Consider the following 11055-nt stretch of genomic DNA (forward strand, 5'->3'; position numbering starts at 1 on the left):
TAGAGTGTGCTGTTCAGCCTAAGATTAATGCTTTTCAATGTCTGATTTTTTTGGTATAGTTAAAATATATTAGATACATTTGATGTAATAGAGATTTAAGAGTTAGCAGCTACGTTTATTAACATTATCTTATACAGACAGCATGGTATGGTGAAAGCACTTCGGCTGGGTTGTGGAATCAGTTAGAGGGTGGGGATCAACTTTTTTTTTTTTAATGAAGGAAATATTTTGGGTCAAAATATGGCATCTTATGTCGTAAAGATGAAGATTCTATAAAACTTCTGTCTTAGAAGTGTCTGTGCAAAAAGAATGGTATTGTTGTTTAACTGCTGGTCCCAGTGAAAAAAATTTGAGAAACAGTGATCCAGAGAGTACCGGGGAAGCAGATGAGGGACTCAGAAGAACTGCACGCTAGCCCAGATCTTGCAGCGTGCACCCTGATCCAGCCACATAAGCATTCTCAGCTTTTCACTTTCTTGTCAGGAAATTGGGGATAACTGTCCTCCATACCTCCATCTGTTTCAGCCTGTTACTAGTTTAGAAACTAGATAACTACATCTAATAGAATTGCAGACAAAATAAACATAAGGAAATTCTAAATGAGGGATTTTTTTAAACTGTCTTTATTAATAACTTATATTAATTATGGATTATTAAGTTAGTGACATTAAAATTTTGGCTGCCCAGAAGCCTTTTGACATTACTTACTTCTCAAATTATAGCCCAAGTAGACGAATGGCATTCTTACACAAGCCTAACATCTGGCTTCATTTCTCCCCGCCAGACCCACGAGTAACCAAATCACAGCAAGGACACAGTCACAGACTCCTCCTCACCATGTACTCCTGAAAGTCTCTGCCAATCTACCTGACACCCCAGCTATAAAGGAATGCCAAAGTAACCTGGAGTTAATATGTCACATAAGCCTTTATCTTCTAGTTACAAAATTATTAGAACTTTCCATCATGTCTTTAGTAAAGTACCTTCTACATCCTGATGTCTAAACAGTAGTGCCAGAAATCAAATATTACTGCTTATGTTATAAATGTTCACCTCTCAAAAACAGCCCTTTAATATAGTGAAGTCCACTCATTCAAAAGTAATTTAAGGAGACTTCTGGTTAAAAATATGGTAGGTGAACCAAAGTTTCTTATTTTTCTCTCCCCTGAAAAGAATTGGGGCTTCCCTGGTGGCTCAGTCGGTAAAGAATCCACCTGCAATGCAGGAGACAGCCTACGATGCGGGAGACCTGGATTCAATCCCTGGGTCAGGAAGATTCCCTGAAGAAGGAAATGGCAGCCCACTCCAGTATGCTTGCCATGGGAAATCCCATGGACAGAAGAGAAGAGCCTGGAGGGCTACAGTCCATGGAGTTGCAAGAGTTGGACATGACTTAGCAACTAAAACACCACCCAAAGAGTTAAATTTCAACCAATTTTCAGAAGAATGGGTGTGGACGAAAGAATACTAAAGTGATAATACAGCTGCTGCTGCTGCTGCTGCTGCTGCTAAGTCGCTTCAGGCGTGTCCGACTCCGTGCGATGCCATAGACAGCAGCCCACCAGGCTCCCCCATCCCTGGGATTCCCCAGGCAAGAACACTGGAGTGGGTTGCCATTTCCCTCTCCAATGCATGAAAGTGAAAAGTGAGAGTGAAGTCGCTCAGTCATGTCCGATTCCCAGCGACCCCATGGACTGCAGCCCACCAGGCTCCTCCACCCATGGGATTTTCCAGGCAAGAGTACTGGAGTGGGGTGTCATTGCCTTCTCCGATAATACAGCTGAGGATACTACAATCCCATGGAGAAGGGAACACTGATAAGAAGCAAGCCTATTTTCATCTCCAGAGCCCTAAAAAGATTTAAGACTTCAAAGTTACAATGCAAGTTATAATGAAGAAGTTCAGAGGCAGGACCAAAATCAGAAAAATTGGTTGAAAGATCCCCATGTCCCTGGTCCCACCTTACATAGCCTCTGAAAAACCAAAGGTTTATTTTTCTGGAGCCATTTCAGCTCCAACCTGGATGAAACCAAGCACAGTAAGACAGGAGTGAAGGGCAAAGTGTGTGACTAAAGCTAGAGGGACTAATTAGGTGATATTCTGCACAGTGAACAGTGGAACCTCCAGCACAATGCTTCCAAAGCAGCTCGGCTTATAACCTGGCACCCCCTGCCCAAAAAACAAAAGGCTTCACTGGAGAAATCAAATGACATCTTAAAGATCTCAGGTTATCAACAGGTAGATATTTCTCCTGATAATAAAGCCAATTGCAGCCTATCACCCAGCAGGGAATCCCAGTGTTGACCACATGATACTTCTAGATAGCATCAGATTTTTAGTGTCCTGCCTTTAAATATGGATACCCCAGAGCAGTCAGTAAAGAAAATTTCCAATGTAAGAGCCAACAACAACAAAATCCACCAAAAAAAGAAATTAAAAGAAAACTTCAAAACAAAAGAAAAAAATCAGAGCTATAAAAGATATATCAGCGGACTTCTCTGGTGGTCCAGTGGCTAGGACGCCACACTCCCAATCAAAGGGACCCAAGTCTGATCCCTGGTCAGAGAGCTGGATCCCACATGCTGCAAATAAAGATCCCACATGCCACAAGTAAGACCTGGTGCAGCCAAAATAAATAATTTTTTTTTAATGTTAAAGATATATCAGTATAGCAAGAGCAATGCTATGAAAAAGCAAAAGACAAAAATAGCCTTTGGAAAATTTAAAAACAGAGTAGGAAAAATTAAAAATTCAACTGAAAACTAACATTGTAAATTAACCATACTTCAAAAAATAAAACAAAAAACTCATTGAACAGTTAGATAAATTGAAGCAAACTCTCAAAAATAGGACAAAAAAAGGAACTTCCCTGTGGTCCAGTGGTAAGACCCCACACTTCCACTGCAAATAAAACAAAAAACAAATAAATACATTAAAATAGACCATGAAGAGTAAAAAATAATAAATAAGAGAGTCTATCCTGAAGGTACAAAAACTAACTGGTCTTCCAGAATAGAAGAGAAAAAACAAAGGGGAGGGAATTATCAATGAAATAATATCTAAAATTCTCCAAGAATTTAAGCACAGGAGTCACCATACTTAGTGAAGCACAATGCAAAAATAAATCTACACAAAGGCATGTTCACCATAAAATTTCAGAAAACAAGAGAAGATCCTAAAGTCTCCAGAAAGAACACGGAGGACAGAGCTGGGAGGCTGGAGGAGACAGTGTGTTTTGTTTTGTTTTAGCATAATAGTCTTTTAGCAGGACTTTATCTTTTAAAACTACAGAATGTATTACTTTGATAAAAATAAAAGCAAAATTTCATTTTAAATGTTTATTTAAAAATCATGAGTATCTAATATATCCAGTAAAAGGTACCCCATATGATTTAAAAGCAATACACAGATTAAAAGATGATCTATTTCTCATCCTAAATCTCATCCAACAGTTGATAACAAATCATAAGTGAACTGATGTTATTCCCAACATTTCAGACACTAGATACTGTTAACATCATCCATGCTAACTTAGCCAAATAACTCTATAAAATAAATAAAATAGAAAAATCAGACATCTTTACTAATCTAAGAAATATGCATTTGTTAAGAATTCATAATTTAAAAGACAAATATTTAAGATAAATGCATGTTTATGCAGAGTGGTATTAGGTTTCCAGTACAAGAATGCAGATTGAACACTGTTTACTTCTCTTCCTCCCAAAAACCCACTGAAATGAAGGATTGAAAAAAAAAAGTAGAAAAGCAGATTAACTAAAACTCTAGAACAAGAGAGGGAAAATCGTAAGTAAAAAGAACAAATTTTTGAAGAATAAAGGCAAAAGGATTCTAATTGGTGGGGAAGTTAGGGCAATGAAGCCATAACTCCAAACATACACAGAAGGCAGCTCTGGGAGAGGCAAAAGATACTTATTGCAACAGGGGGGCGGGGAAAATCAGCTTTATACACTAGAACGGGATATCACTACTCTCAGGAACGTGTCTCAAGTCTGTGAAACAAACAGCTACCGGGGTCAGCCTCCTTCAACCCAAACACTTCTCCAGACAAAAGAAACAGCCAAATACAATGAGTAACACCTTGGAGGAGTTAGCGCTCCAATTGCAGAGGCTGGCACCATACAGCAGCAGGGTAACAACACACCCCAGCTTCACCACAGCAATCCCAGCCCTGCCCAGTCCACGTCAGTTTAAGTTTCAAGATAATTACCAGTGTCCCCATTCATTAAGAATGTTTGGATAATAAATCACCCACCTGGTCTTCATAAATATAAACCAACAACTAATAAAAACAAGACATTTTTCTCAAAAAAAGAAAAACAATATGACCAGTATGAATACATACAAGTATAACAACCTAGAACAATTGATAGATCAAGGAACAGACTTTAAATATGCATGTATACATAACACATAACATCCTGGGAGAGTTTTGAGAAGCTCTGCTGCTGCTGCTGCTGCTAAAAAAAAAAAAAAAAAACCTAAAAGTACTGTGGTTAAGAGAATGGGCTTTAGAGCAAGACTGCCTGGGTTCATATCTCAGCTTTATCACTGAGTTGTGTGGTACTAGCTGTCTACACAGACAAGTTACTTAACCTCCCTTGGCCTCAATTTCTTATCTGTAAAATGAGGATAATAAAAATCCATACCTTTTATTATTTCATGTATTAATTTAGATAATACATGCAATGCACCAAGAAAACATCTAGGTAATAATAACTACCCAAGTTGACTAGTGTTAATTTGTGGAAATTAAATGTGATGACCAGAATAAATTCAATAGAAGCAGCTGAAATAAAAATCTGAAATCTATCAAAGGAATAGAATAAAAAGGAAAAAAGGAATAGTTCAAAAGAGGGGAAAAGGATATACAGAGAATTTATTTAGAAAGATTAATAAGATTTTAAAAATAAAGAAAAGGGGGAGACTAAAAAAAAAGCAAAGAAAAAACTAGACATTTTTTAGCATCAAAGAAAAAGAAAAAAGATTCAAAGATCAAGTTAACCACCAATACAGAAAAAAACAAGTTTGAATTAGACTTTTCATTTGCACACAGGATGCTAGAGCATATGCTATGCTATGCTATGCTAAGTCACTTCAGTCATGTCCAACTCTGTGCGACCCCATAGACGGCAGCCCACCAGGCTCCCCCGTCCCTGGGATTCTCCAGGCAAGAACACTGGAATGGGCTGCCAGAGCATAAGGGAGAAATAAAGCCAACAGCCTGAGGGAAATTTTTCAACCTAGAATTTTATAGCTAGTCAAGTAAATGTTTACGTAAATGAAAACATCTTCCTAATATTTTGTGATTTAGGAGGTAAAGAAACTAAATGGTTAGTTAAAATCCTGTATTTTTAACAACACATTAACTGAAGTTCTGCATCAAAGTTTCCAGTCTTGCTTTCTCACCTGGGCCCAGGAGGATGCTTCTGAATTTGCTCACAGCTTCAGTGGGATGTAAAGTTATATATAATTTGCATCTATGTCTTAAGGTCTTTGAATATCACAATAAGCTCAAGAGACAAAGCTTCTCTCAGAAGTTTTTCCTCCAGTTTTTCCTATCAAACTAAGAGGCAGATGAAAGAACTTGGTACGGCCCTTACCCTATTCAAGTTTCACACTGATTTTTTAAATTACATAAACAAGAACTGTTCTATTACTTAAAATATAAGAACTTAATGTATATTCTATACAAAGCAATAGAAATAGCCACTATATGCTCCCTGATCAAAATACAGATTTAACACTCAAGACACTCTGATTCTTCTGATCTAAATGTTTCTCTCTGGGAGCTATGCTTTTTAGATTGAGGATAATTATTTTGCCAAGCGACATTTATAAAAAAGACTATGTTCCTTCAGAAAGGGACTCTTTTCCCTGCTTGTGAAATTTTTTTTTATTCCTATTACACAAACTATTATTTTGAGACCCCACTCTAAAAAATTATAATCCTGCAAGTTTGGGGCGAGCCCACATTGTTTTGTTTTTTATTGTGGTAAAGTATACACAACATAAAAATTATCATTTTAAACATTTATAAGTGGACACTTCAGTGGTATTAATTATACTCACATTGTTGGGCAACCATCAGCACTATCCATCTCCAGAACTTCTTCATCCTCCCAAATTGAAACTCTATCCTCATTAAACAACAATGCCTCGTTTCCCCCTCCTCTCTTCAGCCATAACCACCGTTCTATTTTTTGCCTCTCTGATCTTGACTAATCGAGGTAACTCACACAAGTGGAATCACAAAATAGTCCGTTTGTGCCGCTGCTTTTTATAATTAAGTTTTAGTAATATCTGAGTGAGTGAGTGAGTGAAGTCGCTCAGTCGTGTTCGACTCTTTTCGACCCCTTGGACTGTAACCTACCAGGCTCCTCCGTCCATGGGATTCTCCAGGCAAGAATACTGGAGTGGGTTGCCACTTCCTTCTCCAAGTAATATATGAAAAGGGCTGCAAATGTTAAAACAATATTCTTTTATTCACGGCACTATATACATCCTAACAAATTAGTAAGTGTCCTATATTACTCTTTATTAATTTTTATCAAATTTATTCTAAGGATTTTAAAAATCTAAGTATAGATATTTGTTGTTAAAAAATTAAGTGAAACTTGATTTGAAATTGTTTAATTTTATTTTTAAAGTCAGAGTTGACCAAATGTTTACTTAAAATAATATTTGCCAAAGAAGGGTTGAAATAATCTCAGCTCCAAAGAGAAGTGACTGGGGACTACAAAACGGTGTCTTGCATTTATTGAATACTTTCAAAAACTGAAGGAAGCCCAAAGTATTAATATCACGAACACTATCGTTATTACTATTACTGAAAAGTTTTGCAAGTATTGTGATGTAAACGGTTCATTTATCCCAGAATTATCAACACCTGATGACTCACTCTATTTGAAACATACCTGTCAAGCAATATCACCTCTGGAAATCAAGCTAAGAACCAGGAAAGATGTACACAAGGGCCTCCAAAATCTCAAATCAAATGTCTCAATTTGTATTAATGCACTAAAATGCATTAAAGAATCTCTTAGGTACTTGCCCTTATTTTACACAAAATTTTAGAAATTCAGGGTCTTGTCTTGATTTAAAGCCCAAAGCAATTTAAAACCTGGGAGAAGACAGACATTGGGCAGATAGCAAGGGAGGCTACAAAGTAATCAGGAAAACTAGACCAAGAACAAACACATAAATCCTCCTGAGCAGGTAAAAGCAAATTGTCTTTCACACCCCATTAAATTCCTGAGGGTATGGCACCCTCAACACAAAATAATTTATAGTCAAAAAACAAGACATAATATTATAAAAATTCAGGATCCTTTGCATGAGAAAACAAGGACATGTTTTATCTGTTACAAAAAGATTATCCCATCCAAAAATATTTGTTTTGCTTAATTCACACTTGAAAGAAATCCTTAACTCTAAAAATAATAATTCAGAATTTCTCAACTTGAAGGGTTCTGAATAGTTAAGGATCAAGACAAGGAACAGAATCAAGTTTCTATCAGCAACTGATCACTAACAATTTACTTTTGCATTCTGGATAAATATATATATATATCTACTATATATACACACACATATATACTCACTATATATATACACACATATATATACCCACGATATATATATCCACTACATATACACACACATATAGTTACTATATATATACAGTCAACAAAAAGGATCGTTTTAAATCTGTACACAAAGTGCCATTTCTTGCTCCACACGCACTATCTTACCAGAGTAAGACATACGAACTGGGAGCCCTAATGCATTACCTGTAACTAGCCCTTTTACCATGATTCTAAAGACAACCTCAGGTTTCCCAAGTGGTTCAGAAGGTAAAGAATCCGCCTGCCAAAACAGGAGACACAGATTCAATACCTGGGTTGGGAAGATCCCCTGGAGAAGGAAAAGACAACCCACTCCAGTATTCTTGCCTGAAAAATCCCGTGGACAGAGGAGCCTGGCAAGCTACAGTCCATGGGGACGCAAACAAGTGGGACAGGACTTAGCGACAACAACAACAAAGACAACCTCCCTTTGTTAAAGATCGATAGTAATTCTTTTTCATGAAAAAAAGATAACATGGACAAATAAAGCGCCAGCAGCTTGGAGCATGTCCTTCTTAAACTATTTTCACCATGTCATACTTTCCCCACAAAACTGGGATCACGCTTTACATGCTGTTTTCCAATCTGTCTTTTAATACCAGTTAGAGCCTACTTCTCTGTGGGCTCTAACTCTAGCTATCTGACATCAGCCAAGTTACTTAATTTCTCTGAATCCCATTCCAGGTGTGAAAGATTCTACCTTGTAGATTTATGTGACAATGAAACAAATTACCCAAGCAAAATACCTAGCACAGTAAAAACCTAATAAATATTGGCGTTTTTCTAAGGCTGCAGAATAACCAACCATATGACAAAACTTATCTAACCAATTCTCTACTGCTGAATATTTTTGGCCACATTTTACCTATTAAAAACAACACTGAAGTGAAATTCCATGTGGCTAACTCCATAACACATCCTGAGTTCTCTTTTAGAATTTTTAGAGGTGGCATCCTGGATCAGTGATACGTATACAGTCCCTTACATTCACTGCTGTGCCTGTTTCCCCACATTTCTCACTTCATTTTATTTTTTCTTTCTTTCTTAAATTAACAGGGTTTTGTAAAATTTTAAAAGCTCACGGTAAATGTAATATATTTAGTATTGAAAGTAATATATTTAGTATCCAAATCTTAATCACTATTTACAATTCCCTTGGGAGAATGAACAAGTTTTCAGTACCATAATATAATATACCTCAACCACTGTTTCACTCTACAGAAGCTTTAAACTTCAATTTACAGTTTCAGAATAAATTCAATGCAATAGATGCTTGATTTAGTAGTTATTGGTCGTTAGTTTTTTAAAAGTTATGTAAGATAAATGTTCTGTTTAAAATGTTTTAGAAATGCCTGTCAAGTAGTCAAAACCCAGCTTTTCGTGTAGACACTAAATCTGTTGAGACTCAGAAAAGCTGGGAAGCAATTTAGCAGAAGCCCTCCTCATTGCTGAAAGAACCACGTGCTGCCGGCAACCAAAACACACATTCACAGCTGCTTAGGAGACTGTTTCTGCTTCTTTAAATTAACACTACTAACGCGCCTCCTTTTTCCTGGAAATTGTCATTTCCTGAAGCAACAGCATTCGTGAAAAACAAACATTAACAAGACTCCTGAAGAAGCAGAGCTGCGGACGCGCGCAAGCCCTGCGGGCCCCACAGTGGCCCGCCCCTCCGCCCGTCCCGGATCAACCCAGTTATGCGATGTGACGAACTCGTGACAGCCTCGGGCACTGGACGCCGGCCACGCCGCCACCTCTCTCGGGTCCAGCGCTTCTGCAAGCAGCCCGGCCAGGAATGGCTCAACCCCTGGCCCTCACGCCTGGACCAGGGTTTGGAATTAAGACTCCGTCACGGGCCAGGGGCCCCTCCGTTAATCAGTCTCGGGTCGGGGATGAGAGAGGGGGACTTCAGTCCAAAGGTCAGATATTACAAGGGATCCTGGTTTTCCCATTCCGCCCTCACTCTTGAGTTGGGGGTCTCGGATGCCTGGGGGAAACCTTCTGTATGGGTCAAAAATCTTGCAAGATCAGAGCTCCTCTCATTCTCAGACCTGGTTGGGCATCAGGGGTAAATTAAGAGATCAGGTGTCACAAACCCAACCACTCACAACCTACTCTCCAGAACTGAGTTCTGGGATGGGGGGCCGGGGTCAGGACTCACGGAGGACCTGGACCGCCCTGAGCTCATTCCCAGGGAAAGATCTGGGGGAAGCCTCTGGTTGGAAGTCAAGGGTCAGGACAGAACTTCCGCTCCCCTTTGCCCACGAGCCGGTGTCAAGGGTTGTCGGGAACCAGGGGAGCACGGAGGCCATAGTACCTGAGTAGAGGCCAGCGCCTGCTGGAGCTGCTGCTGCTCCTCGCTGATCTTTTGCTTCAGTTTCTTGAACATCGCGCAACGCGGGGTCCTGAGGTGGATGAGACCTGGGGGGCGAGTGCTCAGAGAGACCCGGCCGCGGCGGCGGCGGAGGCTTCTCTACACCACAGACCGCGGGGGCCGGGCCTCGCCGCCTCCTCCTTGGGCTCGCGGGCCGGTCGGGACACTCGTCCTGCGGGTGTCGGCGTCGCCGCCGCCGCGTCTCTCTGTTCTGGATGCCACCGGTTGGCCTCGGCCCCCCATCCAGCCCCGGCGGCGGCGGCGGCGGCGACAACGGCAGCAGGTGAGCAGTGAGAACAAGGCGCCTGCGCGGCCTACGTGGAGTTCGGCGAGGGAGCACTACCGAGCGCCGGAGGGGACAAGCTGGAAGTCCGGCCCGCGCATGCGCGCTGCAGGGTCGCTCCCGGAAGGTGCGGGACTCGGCGCTGCCCACCTTCATTGCGCGTAGACATGCCCTCGGAGCCCAGGAGTGGGGTGGTCTGAGCCCTACACTGACACACACCCGGGCTGCGGTGCTGCGAAGTCAGGTGGGGAGGGTGCTGCTTCTCTCAAGGACCGCAAAGCTGACTGTCCCGCCGCAAAAAATCCTGTTGTGTGGGTGTGAGAAGAGGGGATCCGGGGGACCTGCCGGGGACTGTGATTGACAGTGTGCTTTTGTTCAGTATTTGTGATTTGGATTTTTTGTCTTCAGTATCTCGGATTCCTACTGCTTCCCAGAGTGGCCCTTTTCCCTATGCTGGGCACTTCCAGGGGTCAAGAAGTACCTGATAGGAAGCTCCCAGGGTTCACATGTTTCAGGCTGATATAGTTTGGACTTTGCCTGTATATATATAGGCTACTGATAATAGAATCCCGCTGCCAACGCAGGAGACTAAGAGAAATGCTTCCGTTCCTGGGTCGGGGAGATTCCCTGGTGGGGGACATGGCAACCCACTCCAGTACTCTGAAGAATCCCGTGGACAGAGGAGCCTGGCAGGCTAGTCCATAGGGTCGCAAAGAATCACGGCTGGAATGACTTAGCGTATGCACGCACAT

At 40.8% G+C, this 11055-nt stretch overlaps 1 protein-coding gene across 6 annotated transcripts in view; it reads right to left on the minus strand.

The window, feature by feature from the left end:
- The window catches only part of GOLGA4 (golgin A4), a 110631-nt gene extending 100287 nt beyond the window's left edge, over nt 1–10344 (minus strand). For 4 of the 6 annotated variants that reach the window (XM_010835520.1, XM_010835519.1, XM_010835517.1 and 1 more), the window contains exon 1: nt 9964–10343. In XM_010835520.1, the coding sequence (XP_010833822.1) occupies nt 9964–10035 (72 nt within the window). In that variant the 5' untranslated portion in view covers nt 10036–10343. Of the gene's footprint in view, nt 1–6391; nt 6439–9963 lie in introns of those variants that run through there. The other 2 variants (XM_010835518.1, XM_010835521.1) reach the window with 2 other exon arrangements.
- Nucleotides 10345–11055: the final 711 nt, after the last annotated feature.

Source organism: Bison bison, unplaced genomic scaffold (genome assembly GCF_000754665.1).
Source record: "Bison bison bison isolate TAMUID 2011002044 unplaced genomic scaffold, Bison_UMD1.0 scf7180017864043, whole genome shotgun sequence".
In the NCBI taxonomy this organism is placed as follows: Eukaryota; Metazoa; Chordata; class Mammalia; order Artiodactyla; family Bovidae; genus Bison; species Bison bison.